The sequence below is a fragment of the Propithecus coquereli genome, unplaced genomic scaffold (assembly GCF_000956105.1).
Source record: "Propithecus coquereli isolate 6110/MARCELLA unplaced genomic scaffold, Pcoq_1.0 Scaffold89, whole genome shotgun sequence".
NCBI lineage: Eukaryota > Metazoa > Chordata > Mammalia > Primates > Indriidae > Propithecus > Propithecus coquereli.
Window position 1 is genome coordinate 1,137,578 of NW_012155173.1, and position 26,561 is coordinate 1,164,138.

At 35.2% G+C, this 26,561-nt stretch overlaps 2 protein-coding genes across 2 annotated transcripts in view; both read right to left on the reverse strand.

Moving 5' to 3' along the window:
• The window catches only part of RABGAP1 (RAB GTPase activating protein 1), a 144,240-nt gene that overhangs the window by 46,416 nt on the left and 71,263 nt on the right, over nucleotides 1-26,561 (reverse strand). The window lies entirely within an intron of this gene.
• GPR21 (G protein-coupled receptor 21) lies at nucleotides 16,010-17,960 on the reverse strand. Its single transcript, XM_012664426.1, has 2 exons — nucleotides 17,888-17,960; nucleotides 16,010-17,455 (listed from the first exon to the last, which is right to left on the reverse strand). Exon 2 carries the CDS (start codon nucleotides 17,057-17,059, stop codon nucleotides 16,010-16,012), a length of 1,050 nt encoding a protein of 349 aa, XP_012519880.1. The 5' UTR covers nucleotides 17,060-17,455; nucleotides 17,888-17,960.

Below are 26,561 nucleotides of genomic sequence, written 5' to 3' on the forward strand. Positions count from 1 at the left end.
CTAATAACATGTAGACAGAGAAATATATGATGCTCTTAAACATTAAAAAAATGTAAATAAAATCTCAACATGTGGCTCTTCTATAAGTTAGTCAAAGAAAAGGCATTTTCCTTAGATACTATGGGATCCTCAACATGTATCTTAGTCAATTTCAGATCTGAAAAAAAATTCTTTTAAATATTCTAGGTTTTATTCTTTGATTAGGGCTGACCACTAGATAGATGTATTTTTAGACAACAATATTTTAGCCTCTCACAGAACCACCTTCACTAAGTTGTGGTTAATAGCATGTTCTGAGATCTTGTTTAAAAAAAAAAAAAAAACTGCTACAGAAACCTTGTACTTCATGATGGTAAGGACACCTCCTACCGCATTATGCAGTATCACCATCGAAAATGGTTTCTCTTAAAAAATAATACATATTTTTTCCCCATGAAATATGATCCAATGTCTATTTCTGCCTTGCCCTCCAGGAAGCTCAGAATCAAATCTGCAGCTCAACCTTACACAACATAGGATCTCATAGCCTGTGTATCTGTTGTATGTATTATCTTCCTGTTTACCTCTATTTTCTAAATCCATTTCTTATGTACATTTTTCTATTTTGTTGAATTATAAATATTCTAATAAGATACCACACTACTTCAGTAATATGAGGTATAGTGTTCATACCTCATATATGAGGTGTAATATGAGGTATAGCTAAAACAAATTAAAGGCCCTCAAGTCAATTTCATTGTCAAACCAACAAGAATTTAACAAATAAATATCTGATTGATAGGCTCATTTAACACTGACAACACAAAAACATCCTTAAATTTAGCTTTCAAGAACATAATACATGTGTACCCATGCAAACACATTTTTACTTATCCCTATGTGACTAGCAACATTGCTCTTCAAGTCAGTATTTTCCTTACAACTAGGAACCATGGGATCTCTGTCCTGCAATGCTATTCTTCCACACCAATGCGATAACAGGGATTTTAGTAGAAACTGGATTTGTGAGTAGATATTGCTTTGTATATTTATCTTGGTGATTTGCTCTTGGAGGCAAAAACTATAATTACAGTAAAACTACCACTGATTAACAAAATAACAGAATTCAAAAGCTGGATCAAAAAGAGGCAGAAACTGATCTCTATATATTTAAATAAATAAAATGTTGTATTGATATTCAGTAATTAATGTCTTAAATTTTCCATTCCAAAGCTCTAAGACATTAAACAGAGCAGATGAATTAGATATCCAAGAACATGGAGGTAAATGAAGGCATTTCAGAATCTGGCCACAGAGGCTAGAGTTGACCTTTTGACAAAGAATGGAGAAGATGGAATTAGGTATTCTGCTTCGATCACAATGTAATGAACAGAACACAAACTCAAGAGTTGGGAAGGTCTGTCTCTGAATGTGGCATCTCTCACTTACTAGTTTGTGTGACCTAGGGCAAGTCACTACTAATCTGAACCTTAATACCCCTATCTATAAAATCTATGCAATCTATGGCTCACAGAGACATGGAAAGTAGGTGGCATAAGGCCTGGTATATCAATGGTAGCTCTTTCTCATCAGATTTAGAGATTTATGATGCTGGCATATTTCCAACCTTGGGAAAGAAGCCAAGGGACGAAATGTGTACTTGGCAGGTTTTCATGTTTGGGAACTAGTGTCCTGTGGGGGATCTGCAATTAGACAGTATGCAACTCAGAAATCTATTATATGTTATCAACATCATAATTCATTTTAACCAAATGAAATTATAAAGAAGACAGAGCTCTTCCATTTCAAGAAAGTCAAATAATTACAACTCCAAATAACTCCTCTCATTTACTCTTTTTCTTTTCCTTTCCCAATAAAGAAAACAACTTACCCCAAATATGCAAAACCAAAAGACAACCATGCACTGTAATCACTGAACTGCCACAGAATCTTTATTAAAGAAATCAAACTTAGTATGCTGGCTCTAAAAATGTTGGCCAAGTAAGTGCCTCTAACTTCATTGTATACTTTAAAACTATATTGGTTGAATGGTTATATAAGTATCAGGTTCAATCTATAGCATATAATGGAATAGAAAAGTAGGTGACTTCCTCAGAAAAGATGGCCCTTTCTTTAATAAAATCATGTACTGCTATCACATTGTTTCAATCCAAATATGGCCTTACAGTGCCATTCTAAAAATAAATCTAAGTCCCATGTGATATGCAGCACTTTAGCTATGCTCATTTCCTTTTAGGGCTCAAGTTTCCCACAGGAAAATTATTCGATGTTTGGCAAAACTGTCCCAAATCATGTATAGATAAGGCATAAATGCTAACTGTACTGTCAACTTCTCCCTGTTTGCTATTGTTGATTCTTCTTCACAGCAATCCACCATGGAGAGGCCCAAGAAGCAGGAAATACTCAAGAACTGTTACCTGACAAAGTGAACATAAAAAGTATCATTTTGAGTAAAAAGGTGGTGATGGTCGGAGGAAGGAGGTAAATTTATGGGTTAGCTAAATCAGAACACATGAAATTATTATATATAAAGTCATATTCTAAACAAATGTTTCTGATAACTGTGAGAACATCCAAATACTTATTTCAATTGTATTATTTATATTATTAAGTAAACTGCATATTAAATGCTCTCTCAGTACAGCTTAAAAGATCGTATTGTTTGACTTGGATTATTATTTGCTTAAAGATTTTGTAAAACATTATATGCTAAGAATAAAACCTCCTCAAAATCACCCACTAATAATACACAACACACACACACACACATACACACACAATCAAGTCCCATAATTCCTGAAGTTGTATTTTTACATACCCAAATCAATTATTTCCAAGAAAATGCTTATGAACGTTTCAAAATACTTAACAGATACTCAGTTTTACTTTGAAAAGTTAGTTTCTTCTGAAAATAACAATTCTTAAGTCAGAAATTTAAGTGTGCCTACTGAGTAGCAAAAATACAGAGCAGCTAAAATGGCTAGATATATTAAAACATAACTTTAAAATTCTAAGGAAGTTTCTTGCTCTTATAACAAATGAGAATCTGTGTTTGAATGATACTGGTCACAAAACATTTCCATCAGTGAACTGCTGAACTACATTCAGAATATACATACTCATAGGCTATAGGTATATATTCTGGGTTTCAACATTTACTTTAATTATTTATTTTTATACAGCCTTCAGACAAAAATGTTTTCTTGAGCCCAAATACATAAAAAATATCATGTTTAAGATTTAAATTTTTCTACTGAAGAATTAATCTTAAGAAATAATTATCAAGAAATATTTGAATAGTTAAAAGCTATCTTATTTCATCATTAATGTATAATGCTATAAATAAATTAGATCTTTTTCCATTAACCTAAAATCTTAAAACTTATTGGCACATAGGAAATAATCCCAACCAATATCTATTAGTATCTATGCAGTAATGCCTAAAGGGCTCTCCTAGAATTAAACTCTTTTTATATTTTTTTATTTAAAATTCTTGGGAAATAGCAACTTTAAAAGTTTATATATACAACCTATGATCTTCAATTTTATTTAAGCAAAAACCTCACCTTTCCATCTCACTAGCAGTACGAATACCATGAAGTGCCAATGAAGGCAGTCTATAACGGAACCACTCATCTTTTTTTTTTTTTTTTCGCTTTGTTGCCTGGGCTAGAGTGAGTGCCGTGGCGTCAGCCTAGCTCACAGCAACTTTAAAAGTTTATATATACAACCTATGATCTTCAATTTTATTTAAGCAAAAACCTCAACTTTCCATCTCACTAGCAGTACGAATACCATGAAGTGCCAATGAAGGCAGTCTATAACGGAACCACTCATCTTTTTTTTTTTTTTTAACTTTCTGTAACAAACATTTCTGAGGTTGTTACCAGTGATAAAAAAGAACTTTTTAACTAATTAAGATTTTTCAAACCTCAATTTGTTTGGCTGAAAGTAGCAATGGAAAGACTTTTTATTTATTTTATATAACACAAACCAAAACCTGAACACTTGTTTCCTTTTTTCCAAATCTGCTGGGAACTCCTATTTTTTAAGCACTTGACAAATCTCCAATAACCCTTTGGACTTATTCTTGTGGCATGACTGAGTCCAAGGGAGGTCTAAGACCTAGATTTAGTTCCAGTTCTGCAACTATTTACTTTTGTTACTACTCTGGGTCTCCTTTCCCCCATTTATGACAGCGGGAGTCCAGATTATGACCCTTAAGGAATCTTCTAGTTCTGTTACTTTAGGGTTCTACATTTATGTCATTCTCCTACTCAAAAATCTCAAGTCTATCTTCAATTCCTAATTAGAATCAAATCCCTTAGTCATTTACTCCAAATAAGTGTATCACCAGTTTATCTTTCTGACCTTATTCTCCATCATCCCTCAAACTGAAACTTCTGCTCCATCCATGCTATCCTATTTTCCAAGGAAGACAGCAGCACCAGCTAACATGTTCTAAGTGCTTACTACATGCCAAGAACTGCGCTAAGAGCTTCACATGCATTAGCTCATTTAATCCTCACAGTACTTAAATGAAACAGTGTTATTAGTTAAGACAACTGGCATTAGGAGTGATTATATACTTTGCCCCAGGTCTCACAGCTACTAAGTAACAGCATTAGGATTCAAACCCAGGTCTGTCTGCCTCACAAACATATAGTTTTAATCACAACACATTACATGGTCTCTTTATTCTTTAAGTATATAAATGGCCCCTTTCCATTAGGACTCTGAAGCTTAAAATATCATCTGCCAAACTTTTATTTTCCTAAGACCAATTCATTTTTAAAGTTCAATTATAATAAAGTGATTCCTCTTTACTACTTCAGCCTCGAATTTCCTTTCCGCCTCTAAATGATTAAATCTTTCACTGTAAGCCCCAATGATTTGTTCCTTGATGAAGAACAATCTAAATATTGTATGTCTATTAAACATACTATAAAAGCAGGACCAAATACATAAAACATCAGTTTGAAAGAACTGAAGCAAATCAAGGCAGGACTTGAGGGATTTACTATCCCTGAGAGAAGGAAGCACACCAGCCCACTCCGTTTACCCAAGGCTTTTCCTTTGAGGGTATGTGCCAGTTTGCAGGCCCCGGAAGTCACTGGGAGATTCTGACCTCTGTGTGATAAAGAAATAATAGCAGCCATCTTTTATTGAGTTTCTACGATGCCACCAAGCATAATTTTACATGCTTTAGATTTGACAGTATCTAATTTTCACAATAATTCTTATGAGAGGGTATTAACCCATTTTCTTTTCACCACCTCCCTCTTTATCTCAAAGAAAAAAATGGCTGAAGAATATGAAGTAATTACAGTAACAACTTAAAGAGCCTTACTATTAATGTAACATCAATCTGATCTTGAACTACTGCTATGTTGGTGTCATTTTCATTCAGAGAAGGATCCTTCCGAAATTCAGACAGATTAAGATTTCCTAATTAATTGCCAGAACTAGGATCTAAATTTTGTTTTAACCTTATTTCCAATGCTCTATAGGCTACAACATACATCTTCCATGTGATGATGTTAGCAATATGTAATGTTAACGTAACATAAGTAGGAATGGGTTTGATTCCTACAAATACCATGTCATAAAGGAGAACTTTTAAAAATGAAAAAGGCTTAAGTCAGATTCTGCTCCCTAGGGGCCAATGAAGACAGAGACCCACAAATGGCCTTCTTAAAAAAAATTTTTTTTTGCTCTAGCTATAAATAAATGGCTTTGGCAATGGAGGTTACACCTCATTTTCTGGAAGAAATTTCAGAAATAAATCATGCTATAACTTTAGCTTTCTCCCCAAAATGCTGTCTCACCAATTCAATAAGTATTTGTTGAAAGCTGATAGAATTTTGAAGTTTTACTTTAAAAAAACTATTACTTTTGTATTTTGTTCAAAGCCAATACAATCCTTTTGTAACAAAGCAATAAATCTTTCATTAAGTGACTATGGTCATGGTAATCGAACATAAAGATTTACTTTGCAAAGGACTTTCTCTTGTTATATATATTGTTTGATAATTTGTAGGTCACCTTATTAGGGTCTTTTGTCTATTGATCCTTTGGGTTTCTTTAATTCTGTCCAGCTAGGTACTTTATGTCAATCTCATTCAAGGAATAGGGTAGAGTGAGGAAGGGAATCAGACTACAGAAACCATACTCTATCCAGAGCCTAGCCCATCTCATATATACCACCTTCTAAGGAAATCTATCTACCACATACCTCCTTACCCATGAACATTATATAGCACTTTGCATTCCTCTCATGATCTCATAATGCAAGGCCTTGTATAATTTGTGTGCCAGGACACACACACATTATGTATATACATACACACGCATGTATTTGTTTTCATATATTCTTTGTCATGATTTTAAAAAGGATGCTTTCCAGTACCTGGTGTCTTCTTAGTAAAAAACCAAAGTGACAAAATCTGAAAAGATTCAAACAGATACCTACGAGGTGTAGTGATACAGTAGATTAGGAACCACTTACAGGCCCAAAATCCTGGGGGGGTCTTATAGCCCCAAAATTCTGTTCCCACAATTGTAAACATAATACTGACTTTGCCTATCTTTCTAGGAGGATGAAATGACATGAATAGGAAACTGGTCTTTAAAGAGCTATGGGTAATATATGTGCTATTATTATGCCCTCATTTCCTATTTCAATAATATTTTCAAAACCTATGCGTCCTCCTGGGTTCCCTTTACTTCTGCTAAAATTTGTGTGGGCTATGCTTTTCATAAAAAATAATGCACTTACATAGTTGTAAAGGTCAAACAGTACGAAGCTTATAATGAAATAAACATCACTCCTTACACTCTGCTTAGAGGCAACCATTCGGTCTCTCTCTCTTAGCTGTTTGTTTATTCTTCATATTTTTGAACAAAATGCTTAAACTGCACTTTTCTTGGTTTTTCTACTTTAGACATTAGCTTCAGACTTTATGGTACAGAATACTGTAGCTCTGTTATTAATACATACCACACATACCCACACCCACCCCACAAATACTTCCCCAACCTTCATCCTCTCATCATAGTTTTGCTACCATTTTTGGTTAAATCTATACCACAGAGTATATCATGATTTGATTTTCTTCACCTATTTTTTTCTGAAGTTATTAATTACCTACTTTTTTCTTTTCCTCAGTTTTCTCTGTATCTATCACCAAATCTCCCCTTAAAAGTCTGACAAAACTATAAATTCCTCTCATCATGATCAATTATTTTTTCCTAGAAACATACCTCCCAGTGCATTCCTTCTCCTTGCTCCAAATTAGATGAGCTGCTCTCTAGGTCTCCTGCACAGCTGTCTTCCTAGGGCTTTCCTTCCTGTGGGAATTCCCTTCACCATTATCCTGTGTTGGAGACCCTGTTTCCTGGATCCTGTATCTTCCTCTTTCTTGGTTTCCTCCCTCATTCTGGAGAAGCATATCCTTCAGTAACTTCCTAAGAAAGTATGTAAGGCAGGTGAATATTTTGAGACCCTGCATATCTCAAAATGGATTTATTTTACCCTCGCACTTGAATGATAGCTTGGGCATAAAATTGTGGGTGGGAAATCACTCTTCCTCAAAACTTTGAATTTATTCCCCATTGTCTTCTAGCTTCATTCAATGTGGCAGAAAGTCCAACTACTCAGAACCCTATACTTTGTATGTTTCTACTCCCCCACCCCTCGCACAGAACAAGAAACTTTTGAGGATTTTTCTTTATCTCCAGTGTTTTGAAATTTTATAATGATTTGCCATAGTGTGAGTCTTTTTATTACAATGAACTGGGTCTTTTCATTATGGAAACTCATACCCTTCAGTTCTGGAAAATCTTCTTATGATTTTAAAATGTCTTATTATACTTTACATATTAAGAGCTCTTTCTTGTTCTCTTCCTGTTCATTTTTTATGGCACACTGTTCTCTCTTAATGGATGTAAAAATCCCTCAGAATATTATTTATAGCTGGATTTTTTTTTAATGTTTTCTTTAGCAGTCTGCATTGTTTCTGTTTCCCCTGATTTCTGTTGTCTGTTTGACTGTTTAGGGCTCTATATTTTATGGGAAAAGCTTTTCTCAAAAGTCCAGTAATCTCTGGCTGTCTGTTAATATTTAAAAAGAAGCAACAAAAAACTAATTGGAAGCTCTGCATGCATGAGTGGGATTTGTTGATCGATGGGCATCATCTTAAGGTGATTGGGCAGGGAATGTGGTACTTTATTTTCAAGCTCTCAAATGTCAGTCCCCAGAATGGACTCCTCTTATGTCCTGTTTAGAACATTCTGGAAGTGTAATGGGACAAAGGGGCTGATTACTTAACATATAGACTATCTCTTAACACACGTTTTCAACAAAGTACCCTACCCAGTCCCATCCTCAGCCATGCCTGGCATCCACAGTGTGTGTGGTTCAACTACCCCCCAGAGTCAATCTCCCATCTTCTGCTGGGATGATAAAAAACCAGTTGCCAGCTTTGGCCAACTTGGAATAGGGATTAAGGTGGGATGGGGAAGAGGAGTGGGGGGGTGATGGTGTCTAACTAAATGCTCCTTATACAATCAATTACTCTGTTTTCAGAAATTTCTGTTTCATACTACTCTGCATTTGTAGATGCATCTTGAGAATGCAATTCCCAAATAGTTACTGGGTTCTATGGACAAATTCGCTTGCTTCTTTTTGTTCTTTCCCTTCTCTTGACTTCAGGATTCAGCTTTGTAGATTCTGCTGAGTCAGTTACCACTTGTCCATTGGGTTTCTTACATGCCAAAATTTTGTTGGCATCATTTATCTGCCATCATCTCTGCTCTCCTTCTCTTTGTCCATATTTATTAAATCTTTGCTATTCTTTACAGTGGAGTTAACAGAAATATGCATATTCAATTTGCTGTATTAGCAGGAAGACCATTTTTTTCAAGACAACATTTATACACTGGTAAAGGACATAAGCTTTAGAGTCAAAGAACTGGATTTGAATCATAACATTCACTAACTATATATGTAACCTTGGAAGTTTCTTAACCTCAATAAATTTCCTTACCTGTAAAAAGGGAAATGAAAAATAACTACCTGATATATTGCAGTGAAAATTAAATGGAAGGGCTTTGGAGTCAGAAAGACTTGGATTTGAATCCCAGAGCTTTCACTTACAAGCGGTGTGACTCTGGCAACTCTAAATCTCAGTTTCCTCATCTGTATAATGGAGTTAATAATAGTCACTAGCTCATATAGTGTTGGAAGGATTAAATATGATAAAGTCTATAAAATTCTCCAGAAACACAATGAGCCTCAATTAACATTCATATTGTTGCTCATGCTTCCTACATTTAGCATTATACACACATACATGTGTGTGTACCACAGACATGGCTGAGTCAAGCCAAATTCCAACTCGTCTGCAAAAGCAACATGGTATACCGGAAAAGGGAAATGAATTAGGAAGCAGGAAGTCTGGGTATGATCATAAATAGATGTGTGACCACTGAACTGGTTTCCCGTCTTTAAAATGACAGAATCAGATCACATGATTTCTAAGGTCCTTTCCAACTCAACCATGCCACCCCACCCTCCACTACTAGATATGACGAAACATTCTATATAGATAATATCTCAATCTTAACTATCTGATACTATTAATTTTTATAGGCATTTTCATATATCTTGCTTTTCCAACTAGGCACTACATTAAAATGGAGATGAGTTGCTTCCCCAAACTAATATAAAGGGATAAAGATGCCCTTTGAATAATAAATCATAAAAACAATGTGTTTTATGATAGAAGACCAGTGATATTAAACCAACTTAAAGATAAAGAATGAGTTGCAGACTTACAGATGACTAAGACTTGCAAGGAATCTGACTAAAAGGCAAGTAACAAAAGAAGTCAAGTGAACTAAATACTGTAATATGCCAATTAGAAAATAGGATGGCTAGTACTAGAAGTAGGGATGATTTCATCTTTTATTATGATTCCAATGACAAGTTTCTCCCAATTGTGGAGACTGGACATCAAGCTACTGATACCAGTAATGCTCACATTACAGAACCATGATCTGATATTTCTTCCTCACCAAGCAATCTTCTGAATGTGGTTTGGCTTCCCATAAAGATCTACCATTATGGAAAGACTGCTCCCTATTGCATCTATTTCTTATTTTAAATTAATAACATGATATTATGATTTTATACACCAGCATCATGTGATCTCACCCAAAGAAACAGACCCACTGGGTGTCCTACCAGGAGGCCTTGGTAAATTCCTCCAGATAAAGTCACCCTGTGAGGCCTTTTAGAAGACAAATAATCATGTAATTTTTCCACATGAAACATCTAAAGACTATAAAGTTCATAAGAAAGGAATGACAGTTCTTTAGATCACTCTCTGAGGATCCCTCTCTGAGCTATACTATGTGGCACACAGCAGAGCTCACTGGATAAGTGCTTCTTTATTGCTTCTTAGACTTTCCCTAAAAGCCACTGCTCTTAAATAGTACAATTTTCCATACCCTATGGCCGTATCAAGGAAATACTTCCTTCTGGATACATGACCAATAGTGTGTTAGGAAAAGGATGGAAGGGAAGACTGAAAGGGAGACAAAACAAAACCACATAGTTACAACAGTTTCTTTCACCAAGGCTTTCTATAGCTCCTCCTCCCTTGTGACTGATTTTACAGCCTCCCTTTCTCTGGATCTAGAGCCAAGAAGATGTTATTCAACTACCTATTTCTTATCCATGCTGTAAAAAATTAGCAATTTGAAAGCATTGCCTAAAGCTCCCTGGGCCAAGGCAATAGGGTTTTCAGGAGTAAAATTACCTAGCATATAGAAGACTCACATTCCCACATTAATCTCTTGGTACTAAAAGGAGATAGATATTATTAAAGTCTAGAATGGCCTAGGCCAAATGGAAGGATACTTATGGGGCTCTGGACTATCTTTTGAACATCACTGTCCTGTAATCACAAACAGAAGGGAGAAGGCTGGTGAACAGATGCAATAATTATTGAGTTCATTTATTATTCTGTAAAATTTACTAAAACTTCTGCTCTGAGCCAAGTCCTATGTTAGATTTTGGGGATAAAAATATTGATACACTGTCCCTTGCCTTTAGAGTGTTTGCAGATAAGTGAAGGAAGTAAATGCAAGTAGTTTTGTGTTGAATTTAAGGCTACTGTTATTTCAGAAAAGTGAGGATTTATCCTGCCTCTCTACTCAGGTTGGGGATTGCTAAGTAGCATGGAGGAGTGATATAGCATTGAGCTTCAAAGATCTTAATATGAGGGAGCATGTTATGATGTATGGCTTCCTTACATGTAAAGGCATAGCAACTACAAATAACAGAAATCATTTTTATTTGCAAAGCACTTCACAATTTACAAAGTACTTTCACAATCATTTTCTAAATTCAATCCTCCATGTAATCCTATGAGGTATGAAGGGATCATTGTCTACATTTATAGAAGAAATTAAGTGCTTAGAGAAGTGTCTTGCCCTAATTTACAAAACTAGTTAATTAGAAACAGAAATCTCCATTTTTGATTCTCAGTTCAAAGTTCATTTTTATCATATCATGATACCCTTTTGTCACTCAAATTTTGAAGAAAAGCCAAATGATTCATTTACAGCCGTAAGCAATGTCTACAACATTTTCAAGGTCTGCAAAATAATATTAACACATTGACTGCCACACTTGGGGAAAAAAAAGTTTTCCTTGGGGCCACAGCGTTTTATTATGAAAACAGAATAAAAGCTTCAAAAACAAAACAATCCTTTCTAATTTAATGAAAAATTTATTTGTATTGTTTTCTTCAATAAAAAAGTAACATAAAAACTTGAAAAATAGTTCATAAGGGTAAAATGTCTTTCTTGACCTGTCAGGCTTAAGTGTAATTTAAAGGTAAACATAAATAGAAAAATGCAATTTATTGACTTCTATTCATTTAATTCACATTTTTAGAATTAAATTGTCAATATTAATCGTAACAATAAGAACATCAATATGTAAGATTTTCATGAACCCACTGCAGGGTTTTGCCCAGGTTTTGCTTCACAAGGCCCCAGGCTCAAAACTGGCATGAGTTAAATACAACTCACATGGCAGTTAATGTGTTAATAACATATTTAACATAAATATAGTTATGCTTGAACCTGAAATGAATTATACAAAAATCAACACACAAAATGATTCGTGAAGACTTCAAAAATCTCCTAGTGCTATGATTCTCTCATCCTTAAACTTCCCCAAATTTGCTCATATAACAATAAATTCTGGTTTGCCAGTAATTTATTTCACAAATTACTTATGATACAAAAACATATAATCACTAAAATTAAGACATTTCCTACAAAGTCACTGTGCAGATTTTTCAAACAAACTGAAAAGCTAAGGAAACCCTCCCAGAAACCACTCCACCATCTGGGAGTATGTAACCCTGTCGGCTTCATCTTCAAGTTCAAAGAGGTGGACAATGTATATTTATAGTACAAAAATTCAAGTTTTCCCAATCCTTAAAATTCTGAGACCCTTATTCAAGTAAAAAGGAAAAGCCATTATAAAAGGCTCAAAAAGAATTTATCCAGCAACAAAGCCTAAAGAAAACCTTTTCCAAAATGAAGTTTTGGGTAAGAGTCAACAGGTCCATAAAAAATACAAATACCCATTCTAGTTTAAGATAGTGCTCTCACTAAAGCAGAGCATGCTAGTTCATTTGTAATTGCATTTCCACTCTAGGAGGAAAAGAGCCCCACACCTTCACTGAAATCACTCCATAAAAACACACAACTAATTTACAAATATAGCAATTATTTAATAGTATAATCATATTTTAAAATTTACTGTGAAATAATTTCAGCACAATCACCAAAAGCATATATGCTTCCGCTGATACCAGTCACATACCATATAAAGTCAAACGAGCTATTCTGCCAAAGCCAAGGTAATTGAGTATAAAAACATACTTTTTTCTAATATGAACCAGTCAGATTTGTATTTAAACCAAACATCATCAAATGTCGCATTAAATATGCCAGGATGAAAAGATCAGTTAAACACAAACTCTCCAAACATATCACATAGAAAATGCCCTCAGCCACAGTCGTCCAGGTGCATCTCCCCCCGTCCCAACACAAGCACAAACAACACATAAAATAAAAAGGCAGTATAGACAGGGAATGTGAGAATAACAACTGATACCTGAAAGAAACCTTAGAGTTTATATAGCACAATAAAGACACGATAAACTGGAAAGATACTTCATACTAAGCAAGTATCGAGTTGTATCAGTTGGGGGGAGGGGTTCTATATTTTTCTTTAAAATTACTTTATCTACTTAGTTTCTACATTAGTTTTGGGTTGAGACAATAATAGAGATTCTAATGTGAAAAAAATACCTCTATTAAAATTTAAATTTGGTACTAGGAAAAGAATGTGAACATTTATTAACAAAAGATCTTATTAAAAGAGTTGTCAGCCAGGATCATGGCTCTTGCCTATATAATCTCAGGCGGAGGCAGGAGGATTGCTTGAGGCCAAGAGTTCAAGACTGGTCTGAGCAACACAGGGAGACCCCATCTCTACAAAAAAATTTTAAAAATTAGCTGGGTGTGGTGACACGCACCTGTAGTCCTAGCTACTGGGGGCTAGTGACCTATGATCATGCCACTGCACTCCAACCTGGACAGAGTGAGACTCTGTCTCAAAAAAAAAAAAAAAAAGAAAAAAGAAAGAGTTGTTTTTGCAGTCATTAAAAGACCAGCTTGATTAGCCATCATCAGAAAATTTAAAAAGATACTTTCTCATTTCCATCCTCACAAGATGGAACCCTATTGGAAAAAAAAAATTTAAAAAAAGGTAAAACCTACTGATTTAACATCAATTTTATATAAAAATTAAGTCTTTAAGATTCCCCTATTTGCTGAAATAAAAATTTATAAGCAAACTGCAAATGTGAACAAGTTACATTCTCTAACATATATGAAAAAAGATAAATTTTTTTTTAAGATCTATACCACTTAAATAAAGAGGAAATGTTTACAATACAACTATTTTTCAGAATCCACCAGAAAAGGCTGTCCACTTGAAATGGCAGTTTAACAAAGCCATTTCTAACATAACTTGCATTTTTAGTATGAGTTCTAAATTTTGAAACAGCTTAGAATCAAGTTTGCTAACACTAAATATAAAGAGCAAGCGAGCTTTTAGGAAGAACTCAGAATCTGAAGTTTGAATGTTTACATAATACTTGGTCACTTAAAATTAAAAAGTTTAAATCCAGCATATTTGAGATTAAAATCAAGTTTATAATGTAAAACCTAAAATCCTAAGAACACTGCCCTTTATTTAAAAAGGGGACTGGGGGTTTCTAACACCATGATGGTGTTAGATATGCTAACCAAAGCATATCTGCCTGTTTTATAAATATCCATGTCCTTTCTTGGATTCAGAAATCCACTTTAACCCATGTCCCTTGGGTTTCTTCCATCTTCCATCTCACTGAACACCACTGTCGTATTCAAATTACAACATCTAGCCAAAGGCAGAGATCAAATAAGTCCCCTGAAGATTTCCAAAACATTAAAACCAGTAGAAAAGTAGAGGAAATACTCTCATGCCTGGAGATGCCAGAAATTGTTCTGTTCTTTTTGAAAAATAAATCTCTTGCTGTAAAGATAATCACTTTTAAGAACAAACCATCACTACTACATACAAACGCAGACCACTCTCAATAATAATCCTACAGAACAGTAATAAAATCTTATAGATTCTGCTAGTACTATGACAACAACAAAAAAAGAAAAAAATTATTAAAGAAAGAACAGTATGCCAAAGGATTTTTTTTCAGAAAGCAAACAGCAATAACAAAGACTTAGATTACAATTTCCCTTTCTCTTCTTCAAATGTGGATTCCTTAACACTAACTGAATGTTTTTCATAAAGAACTAGTTGCTACTATATTAGTTGATTCCATCTAGCCACAAAGAAAATGTCTCAATTAACTCCCTTCTATTTTAAAAATAAATTAGTATACTACAGTATATTTTCTGAATCAGTTGCTTATGACTTATCTCCCTGATGTTCTAATATTTCAAAAGTCTTTGGATAAAAAGAATAGAGAACATTAAAGACACATTTTTATATATTTTCATTATTATAAAATTGATAGTCATCAGCCTATCATTTAATTATTTTTTTAGCTGAAACATTTTGCTGTAAAAGAGAAATCTAAATTCAAATATTCTCAATATACACATACATAAAGGTATGGGTAAAAATATTGTAACACGAGCACTTCTATGTACGCATATCTTTAGATCTCTGTGAATCATGCAAAAAAACTAGCTCAGTTTTTCATAAGTCTTATGATTTGATTGCATTTTTGCCTCATGGTTCATTATAAAATTCTAAAATTAATTTTTAATTGTTCACATTATTCACCCTATTGAGAATTATCTCAAGAGAATAAGACATAAAACCTCTGGCTTTCGAAATGACAGTGTTGAAACCTGGAGTGTAGTTATACTTTGGCATACATAAAAAATTTTTTTAAAACCTGTTAATTCATCACCATATTTCAATATTCCTGTTGAAAGCAATCAATTGCACATGAAGCCCAAATAGCTGGAAAAAACTCAGAAAGCGACAAGAAAATGATGACTTTTTAAAATGCTGACGCTTTTCACACTCAGGTTCCATCATGCCAGCTGGAGAGAGGTGTTAGATATGGCTTTATTCATTTTAATTCTGAGAACTGTAGTCATTTCCATAAGATTTCAAAAGTTGGAACCAAGACTAATTTATCTTCATGATTTTGATTCTTCTGATTCAAAAGCACTTTTAAAAATCATTTCTGCAAACTTAGAAGGTATTTAGATGGATCATTTGTTTGCTATTGCTTAGAGTCAAATTATTCTGTTCCAGATTTTCTAGTGAGCTAGGAACCCTAAGAGATAAAAAAAGAAAGAAAGAAAACCACACACAGAGGGACCCAATATCTGAGCCACTTCAGACATGATATCCATTAAGAGGGCCTTTGCTCCTAGCTGTGTAAGGGTCCTTGGCTGTGGTCTGACTTGCACAAGAAGTACACATGGCCCCTGAAAGGCGCATTAGTCCCCTTTGGAAGACACTGTTGGAGAGACTATAAATGACACAGTTGCAGAAGCTGTTACTAATAGCCAGCCAGGTGGTCAAGAAGGATGCGAAGCGGTTGCTGTGGCCAGTGGAGCTCTCCAACAAGAAGTAGATGATATATGGCAACCAGAGGATGTAAAATACACTAGTGATTCGGAACAGGACCATGGCATAACGCTTATCGGGACAGGCCTGTACCTCCCCAGTTTCCCCACTTTGGCTGCTGAAGCGGGCTTGCCTCTCGCTGATTTCCTTTGTGTGCTGTTGGCAGATGCGGAAGATGTTGAAATAGGTGAAGCAGACAATAAGGGCTGCTGGGGCATATAACATCATCACGATGAACAGGGTGAAGTAGGGGTCGGTGTGCCAGGATTCCGCACACCACTGAAACACATCTCCATGATATCCAGGTTTGCCCCAGTGGAAAAAGGAAGGCAGGAAGACCAGGGTTGAGTATAGCCAAACCAGGAAAATACATAGGCGCAGTCTCCAGGGTGTAACCAGGGTATTATAGATTAAAGGTTTAGTAATAGCAATGTATCTATCGATGCTGATACAGGCCAGAGAGGCCATGGAGACACTCTTCAGAACTGATACTATAAAACCAAATATCTGGCAAGTCAAGGGCTCCTCTATTGGAAGAGGGTAGTGGAGGAGTGATAAAGAAGGGACCAGGCAGCTTACCCCAACAAAAAGGTCAGCATACGCCATAGTCTGGATAAAATAGCTTGTAGTATGATGGTTCAACAAAGGTGCACAGTGAAATACAAAAATCACAATGACATTGCCAGAAATGATCAATACAGTTAGAAAGACAATAATCAGCACTTCCAAAAGGCAAAAATTGACAGTTTCCAAATAGCCAAATGCCAAGAGGCAAAAAGGGTGGCTGCTCTGATTACCATCCAAGGTGGAGTTCATCTTGAGCTCAGTAGTGATCTCTCACTTCATGCTGCCGCTTGGCTGCTGCCAACAGTTCAAAGGAGCAGCTGCTGTCATTGCGGTCAGCTTTGCATGTGTGTAATATTGCCAAAGGAGCCTTAGTCCCCAAGCTCCCGATGCTGCTGCTCTGGTGCATTGCCTGCAGTGCAATTCCCCTTTAAATCCTTCTTGGAATAGGGAGAGCCAGCAGCAGTTGTCTGGCCAGTCCTAGATGCGGCCATAGTGCCAGGTTCACCATACACATAGCACCAGGGGAGTAAGGCAAACTCTGGGGACAACGTCTTCAGGCCAAGTGAGAGTAGGGGGAAGGGGCAGAAGAGAAGGGAGGAAGATTAGGAGCTTCAGCAGGAGTTGTAATGAGTCTCCTCTGAACAGCTGATAGAAGAAAAGGAGAGAGTATTTTACATTTTGCATCCAATGCCCTAATCAAAGAACCTGGCTAGCTCAGACTAGCATCATCCTTCCCACTCCACCCCTCCTGGTACCAGTATTCATGGCTACCCTCAGTAGCACCCCATATAACTGGTCCTTACTCTACAGAGGAGTAGCAGCAACATCAACCTTTCAAGATCAACATAAAACAAAATCAACTGCAGTCAGATCAATCTACCCCCATTTCCTTTTATTTGAGCCTTTTGCGGTAGAAAAAGAATTTGCTTATAACATTTCTGAAAACATGTCACTACAATTACCACTAATAAAATTATCCACAATAACTTATTTTCTTCATCAATTCCCATGTAATATTTTGCCTCTTAAAAACATTTCAACAGAATTTAAATGTTTAGCTCAATTTCAGAATGTTACCTGCAATTCCGTATGCTGCAATCCAAACAAAAGCCACAATACATCCTTAACGGAAAGCCTGGCAAAGCAGGAATGTGCTTCAGCCCTCTGTACTGCAGAACTGAGACAGGGAGGGAGGGGATAAAGAAGTAGGAGGGGAAATAGGGAGAAGAGGGGGCTTGAGAAAAGGAAGAAAGGGGGAGCGGAAAGAAGACGCATGTACAAGCACACACTCTGGCATCTTTAACAACTCATTAGAATGCATCGCCAGAGAAGTGCTCCTCAATTTCCAGACTGCACAGTGGGGGGAATGACTTAGTATGCCTGCAGTGCAGCATTTGAAAGCTGTTTCCTCGTCTGTCTGGAATCCCCCTTTTAGCAGACAAGCAGAATTTAGACCGCTAGCAAGAAGAACGAATGGGTAGTAACCAGGACAGAATGTCAGGAATTAGACTGAAATACACTGCCAGATGGGGAACGGTGTGAGGAAATTCCTATTTTCTTGTGGCATTCTCCCAATGAACAAAGAGCAATATTAAAGAAAGGAAGTATGTTAACAGTACATGGCAACTGAGAATCATAATTCAGCTGCATAAGAAGTTCGAACTTGGAAGGCTAAATATTCACCATTAATGTTCTCTCTCATGATTTTGGCTAATATTCACAAACTTTAAAATCAGTTTTTCAAGAGAAAAATAAAATACCACCAATTCTGAATACTGCAGAAACATTACACACATAGAAGAGAAAGATATTTAATACATTGTGTCTGTATTTGACATTATCCTATAGTTTTGAGAAGCCATTTTTTGCTTCTAGTTTGCTGAGAAGCAGTACACAAATATGCAAAAAATAGAAAAGCATTACCTGCTTCACTTAGGCTTGAAAATTACAGGAAGTTTCATGATACAAATTAGTCTTTGTATCTTAGAATACACAATCTTGTTTCTGCCTATTTAAAACAATGCAAACTGAGACAATATTATGGCTTTTCTCGTAATGTCATAAACAATGGCAATTTTCAGCTAACTGGGAGTGGGGTGCTATGAAAATGTGTAGTATCTTTTCCTCCAGGTATCTTTGAATTTTTAACTGATCCTTCTAAATAAAGTTCCACACACTCAGCAGAGTAAAAGAAAAGAAATGTTGGCATTTGACGGCATTCCAGGAGGTCTACACATGTGAGTGGAGACATATGTGATCCAACTTTCACTTTTTATTCATTTCATACACGTTTTCTTATTGCAGACAAATGGCCGCCCATAGCCAGAATTCAATGAATAACATTTTAAATCTGAAGCACTGTGCTTATTACACAAAGGCAAGAAACTCAAAAACCTATTTGGGCAAAATCTTCACAACAATATTTGACAGCTCTTACCGGAAAACACAGAAAAGTATGGCATAGGAAAAAAGACCAATAGCATTGAAGGAACACCCTAAATTCTTGCTCTCATATTACTTAGCTTCTCTTAGCATCTGTTTCATCATTGTAAAATGAGTACAATACTCCTTATTTCACAGGGTTGCTGAATAATAAAGACAGTGTACGCAAAAGGCTTATGAAGAGCTAGCAGATATGGGGTACATAACTTTACTCACTTTCTGCTAATAAAACTAAAACAGGCTTCTTAAAGAGCCAGTGTTTTCCCACCAATCATGTTGCACTGCTTGAGGCTGGGTTCCTGAATCCGAAAATGCCCTCTCTTACTGTGACTGCATAGTTCAAAGGCACACGACAGCTATCTGGATAAAATGCTGTCATGCATTACTCAAATACATGGAGGCTATGCATATGCAAGGCAGTGAAGGTACCCAGAAAGAAGAAATGATGATATGGCATCAATTATTCCCTGCCTAGCCCTGAACTCACTCCTAAGCTTTCTTTTCCATCTACAATTTGCCTGCTAGTGACATATCTTCCTTCTATCTTGATACCCAGCAGAGACTTCAACCACAGCATGCCCAAAATCAAATACACTTTTCCCATGAAATATGCCTTTCTTTTTTTTTTTCAACATTTTCCCAGGCGCTCCAGTATGAAACTAAGGAATCAACTTGATCACTCTTTCCTTCAATGCACTGTTCTTAGTCACCAAGTCCTGGGAATCTATTTCTTTAACAGTTCCCAAAGTCATATCTTCCTTTTTAATACTTGTTTCTGAACAAGAGACCTTTTAGAATACTTAGATAAGAAATCCCTCACGTCATCTGCAGTATAGCAATGTGTATTCTTTCTTTTATAGCTCTTATGCAACTTTATTGTAATTGTTTATAGTTAACTGCCTATTTCCGCCATTAGACTATAGGCTTCCCCACACCAGTGAACAGATTAATCTCATTCAGGGGCATATCCCACAAGGCCTGGTACAGGGCTGCCACAGAGTAGGCATTCAAAAGGTATTTTTGATTGAATAAACAATGAATGCCTAATAATACAAAAAGAAATTCTGCTTTTAGGTTGAAAGATCTTTTAAGTAAAACCCCAGTAAGATAACTGCTTAACTTACCTACAATTATTAAGTTAGGGCATAATTTTGAGTCAAAAACTGCTAACTACCAGTAATTTTAATATGGTCAAACCTAATATGTTTCCAGTCTTATAGTTCAGGAAGCCTTTAGAACTCTCTAGACAGATATGACTTACAGAAACTCACTATAGGGGAAATGACAGAAATACGAGGACTTAAAATGATTTCACAAATAATAATTTAAAGGGACCTATCAAAGCAATTGCTATATGGAAGTAGATAATACAGTTCTAATGTCCACTCACCACCTATTTTCTTATAAAACAAGATAGCAAGAGTACTCAGTTGTGGAACAGTGGAATCATGGCCTATTTTGGGGGGCGGTGGGGAGGAAGGACTCAAACAGATTTTCCAGAATGTCAAACCTTACAAAGGAAGATCAACTGCTTACCTCAGCAATCTCATTTGAGAGAAGAGGAAATGAATGGCCCCAGGTGCAGAACCTCATTTGAGTTCATATAAGCTACTGGCAGAGCTGAAACTATAATATTACTCAGGCTTCCTAACACCATGGCCAGTATTCTTTTTGGCAAACTGATCCCCTTTTATTGCTGGGTATCCACAGGCAAGTTCTCATGATTAATATTATTCAATTCTTCCTATTACCAAATCTACCAGAGAGAGATTTTTAATTTAAAAACGAAACAGGCCAGGCGCAGTAGCTCATGCCTGTAATCCTAGCACTCTGGAAGGCTGAGGCAAAAGGACTGCTCGAGGTCAGGAGTTCAAAACTAGCCTGAGCAAGAGTGAGACTCTTTCTACAAAAAATAGAAAAATTAGCTTGGCCTGGTGGCCCGTGCTTATAGTCCCAGCTACTTGGGAGGCTGAGGCAGGAGGATCGCTTTAGCCCAGGAGTTTGAGGTTGTAGTGAGCTATGATAATGCCAATGCATTCCAGCTGGGGCAACAGAGTGAAAGACTGTCTCAAAAAACAACAAGACAAACAAACAAAAAAATACAATCAGCTTAATAATGACATCATAACTGGATATTTAAATTATATTTTCCAGAGTGGCACAATGTGGCTGGGCCTCCAGGGCTTGCCTCTGACAAACAATTAGACATGTAAATACTGGTTACAAGAGCTTGCTATTAGTTTAGGTTCTGGATAGAAGTTTGCAATTCATGGCAACCCACCAAAGCTGAAAATCACTACAGAAAATAATGCAAATAAAGTTTCAGAAAAGAAAAGGCCAACTGCATGGAAGGAAAGAGAAACATCAGAATAGGTTGCTATTTCATTATTTTCTCATTTATTAAAAGGATCTGAAGAAGCAGTTCTGATATAAATTTCTGCTACTAAGCACTCTTTTCTGTTCCTTAAAAGGAACAGGAAAGAGTTACCAATACAAAAAGTAAAAGCCAAAAGAAAGAAGGGACAGAGGATAATTCTGGAAGCTAGAAACCAGAAAGGCCTTCTGTTCCTTCATTTTCAACTTCAACTTATTTGATTCACCAGCCAGACAGCTGTAGGAGTTATAGGCAACTGTAAGTAGGAGATGCCATGAAAGTCCCTATGGATTACTTATTAGGCTTTCTTCCCTCTGAGTCTGACAGGCTCCACACCTAGAGACCAAGGTAACAGAGCCCTTATGAAAAGATCAGAAAACAAAGACTCTAGGAGTACTGGGTCTGTAGAAATTTATTCCATGAAGCCAACAGTAGGTAGTCCAATATAAAGAAGTCTATCATATGTTGATAAATTATGTGTTTACTCCATCAACAAATTAAAGAAAATTACATTCATCAAGGGCTGAAAAAGCTCTTGATAAAATTTAGCAGACATTCCTAATAAAAATTCCAACCCAGAGATAAAAGAAAACCACTTACATAAAATTTACCCAAAAAATGAACATGTTTCTAAAAGACAAAAAAACTAAAATCATTTAAATTAAAATCAGATCAGGAATTAAACATGGTGAGAGATGCGAGTTACCATCATCACCATTTGCCACTGTTTTAATGCTTCTATCATATACAAAAACAAAACCAGGAAAGTTTAGTACCCAGCATAAACACTGAAAAAGAAATGAAATTGTTTTTTACTGCTGTTATTATTGTATACCTGAAAATTTCAAAAGATGACAGTATAAAATTAGGATGATTCCTCAAAACATCAAGAGGTAGGTAGATAGAGAAGTTTAAAAAGTGAAGGTCTTTTCTCTATTTTAGCAATTAGCAAACAAACAAAATATTCCATTTGCCATAGCAAGAACACTAATTCTTAGGAATGAATTTAACAAAAAAGATACAAGATCTATATGAAAGCAATTATGACTTCTTTAACAGACAAGGAAAAAAAAGACCTAAACAAACAGAAAAATACACCATATTCTTAGATGTGCAGATATTATAAACAATGTTGAACTTACACCATCAATTGATATGTAAATTAAATGCAATTCAAATAAGAATCTCTATATAACTTTATGAGGGGAGTGGTGGTGGGGTGGTGAGATTAGATAAATGATTTTAAGGTTTTTATGAAAGATTAAATTTGCAATAGTCAAGAAAAGTACAAAATAGAAAACAGGAAAGTCTTGCTTTCACAGATATGAAAAATAATTCAAAGCTTCTTTAATCAAAACAGTATCAAGACAGGAATACACGACCAGATCAATAAACAGAATAATCTAGAAATCAAATCCAGTATACATGAGAATTTAAGATATGACAAAGATGGTAGTTCTACTCAGTAGAAAAATGGGAGTAGCACAACTGGTTATCCATCTGGAAGAAAGTAAAATTGGACTGCTATCTTATGCCATGCACAAAAATAAATTCCAGATGGATTAAAAACATAAAAATTAACACATACGATAAAAATCTTACATGAAAATCTTGGAAACTAAATTTACAAAATCTAGAGATAGAAGAGACCATAACCAAGACACAATTTTCCACATAAAAACTGAAACTGTTTTGTATGGCATGAAACCATATAAAGTGAATAGAAAACTTATAGCTCTTAAAAAAGGTATTTATAATGCAGACGCAAAGGATTAACATACATAATACATAGAGAGTGCTTAGAAACTGACATCTTAAAAAGATTTATTAGACAAACATACAAAAAGTATGAAGAGAATACAGAAGACCAAATTGCTCAAATTTGCTAGTAGTCAGGGAATTGCTAACTAAAGATATGCTGGCATCGCTAACATCCACCGATAGTAAAATTTAAATACAGTGATAAGTAATACTGCTTGTGATATGTGTCAGCAGGTACTCTGCCAGTACAACTACATTGCTGGTGGAACTGTGAACTGTCATATTTTTTTAAAGAAGCAAACTGAAGTAAATTAAATACAAAAATTAAATAACCATTTTAAAAAACAAGTTACTCTTTGATCTAGCAATCATGCTCCTAAGACTCTATTCCACAAAGCTAAAAGATTAAGAACATGTGTAGGGATGTTTCCTGAACGAAGCTAAAAACCAGAAACAAAGTAAAGGCTCACCCATAGAAGAACGGTTGAATAAAAGATTATACTTAAAAACAAGCAAAATAAATATATACACAGACACAATGTATGAATACATTATGTATGAAGAAACTCTTATTTACATTCAAGGATAAACAAATAGGGTAATGGAAAAGAAACCGTTTTGGAGTCAGTCCTGAGTTCAGACTCTGCCTCTACAATTTACTTAACTAGCTTAGCATATTGTTAAGTCTCAGTGAGTCAATGTTTCTTCATTTCTAAAATGGAAATAGTAATCACCACCTCACAAGGATTTTCTTAGGATTAATGAGATAATGGATATAAAGTGCTTTGTATAACATCTGACACATACTAAGTGCTGAAAAAAGGTAGCTATTATTATTGGTGTATTATTTTCCTCCTGGATCCCTACTGAAATGAAAAAACTAAAAAGTTTTCACTTTAAAAAGGAAAACGGGGAAGAGTGCCTTTAACTCCATTGCTTATAGAAACAAGAAACACTTTTAAAAGCATACTATACAATTTTGTGTTACTGAAAGGTCATTTATCCTTGGGTTAAGAAAAGGTATATGGAAAAATTCCTACACGTACCCCCTTCAAGACAGGCTTGACAACTGAAGATGACGATAAAGATATTCATCAGTTTTGTTTGCCAAGTTAACTTTTTTGGCCTTCATTCTACAAATTAAGCTATTCTTTCTTGCTTTAAATTTAGTCTTTGAAGACTAAGCAAAAAAACCTTCCATATATTACATGTAAAATTTCAGAACAAAATGCATATCTAGCAAAGAAGCCATGTTCAGAATAATTTCTAGAAATTAATAGGATATGTACATAAATATTAATAGTATTGTCTAAATATGTACAAATCCTGCTATGTGCAAGAATGTTCACAGCAGCTTTATTCATAAAAGCAAAAAGTAAAAAAAATCAAACATTATAGAAGAACAGATTTAAAAGTGTGTAGTTTATTCATAAAATGGAATACTCTCAACAATTAAAAAAAAATAAAAACCAAAAAACTAGAACTGATACATTCCCAAAATGGATGAGCAAAAGAAGTCAGATACAAACAAGTAACACACCTTATGACTGTATAATTGCATTTCAATGGAATTTAAAAACAAGCAAAGCTAATCTAAGGAGAGAAAAGTCAGAATAGTGATTACTCAGGGGTATAATAGGGGTGGTTATGACCAGACAGGGACAAGAATAACTTTTTAGGGTGATAGATTTGTTCTTGGCAGTAGTCATAGCACTGTATTTATATGTAAAATGTCACGGAGCTGTACACTGTAAAATTGTGTATTTTGTCCTATGTAAACTACAGCTTGCTGTAAAAATAAATTTTAAAAATGTAAAAAGTAGGTTCTCCTCCCTCCCACAAATCTTCAGAATAAGTTAAAAAATGTAAATTACCATTCTCATACAATGATAACTATCATTTCCAGAAAGAAAGGAAAGAAAAGAAAAGCAAACCAATTTACATTGGATATCGCTGTGGTTTTTTAAAAAAGCATTTGCAAATATTATGATGGCTAAATAATATGTATTTTCTGATCATCTACCAGCAATTTCAACTAATATATATCCATTTAAAAACATTTTAAGATTCTAGTCATATACATGATAATAAGAGTTTAATATGAAATACAAAGTGCATGTCACCAATATATTTTGTTAGTAGACAGTCTTTTATACATCATATAACCACCAGGTCCCCTTTCTAGAAACAGATGTCACCATTTTCATGGAACTGGGAAAACAGAATCCAATCAATCACAGACATTTCACATCTTTAAATTATTTGTATGAATAACCTTACCAAAAATATTTAGTTTAAAGCAATAAACTCTTAGAAATCCTTTTTTTTTTTTTTTTTTTTAGACAGAGTCTTGCTCTGTTGCCCCAGGTAGAATGCAGTGATGTCATTATAGCTCACTGCAACCTCTGGCTCCTGGAGCTCAAGCAATCCTCCTGCCTCAGCCTCCCTAACAGTTGGGACCACAAGCGTGCGCCACCACGCCAGGCTAATTTTTTCTTTTTTTAAATTTCAGAATATTACTGGGCTACAAATGTTTTGGTTACATGGATTGCTTTTGTACTGCCTGAGACAAACTTATAAGTGTACCCATCACCCAGATAGTACATTGTACCCATTAGGTATGATTTCACCCATCCCCTCCTGCCCCCTCCCATCTCCTTGAGTTCTATTGCAACAGGCATTCAATAAACACTGGTTAAACATTTATATCTATATGATGGAAGGAATCAGAATATTACTTGAAATACAAAACATCTGTCTGAAAATAATATGATGAGAAGGAACACTAATATTGTCAAGACATAAAAATTGTTCTCTGGCAAAGGAAAGGTCCCATCTCACATTTAAATGCTGTTCTTCCCCATAAGCTATTTTTTGTTGTTGTTTTCGTTCTTTAAATAACAACTTTATAGAGATATTATTCATATCTTACAAGGTTTTAACATTTTTTTAAGAAAAGATTTCACCTTTTGTCACACTGAAAAATTCTCATGTATTATTGAGGATTCTGAGCAATCCATTCATTAACTCAGGTTTAGGATTTGCATATCATTGGAAAAACTGCTTCCTAAAAATAAAGACTTCAGGAATTTGAGAAAACTAAAAATAAAACCAGTAATACAGACACAGTGGCACACAACATTGCCTAACCTTACAGAATATTATTTTAAATCT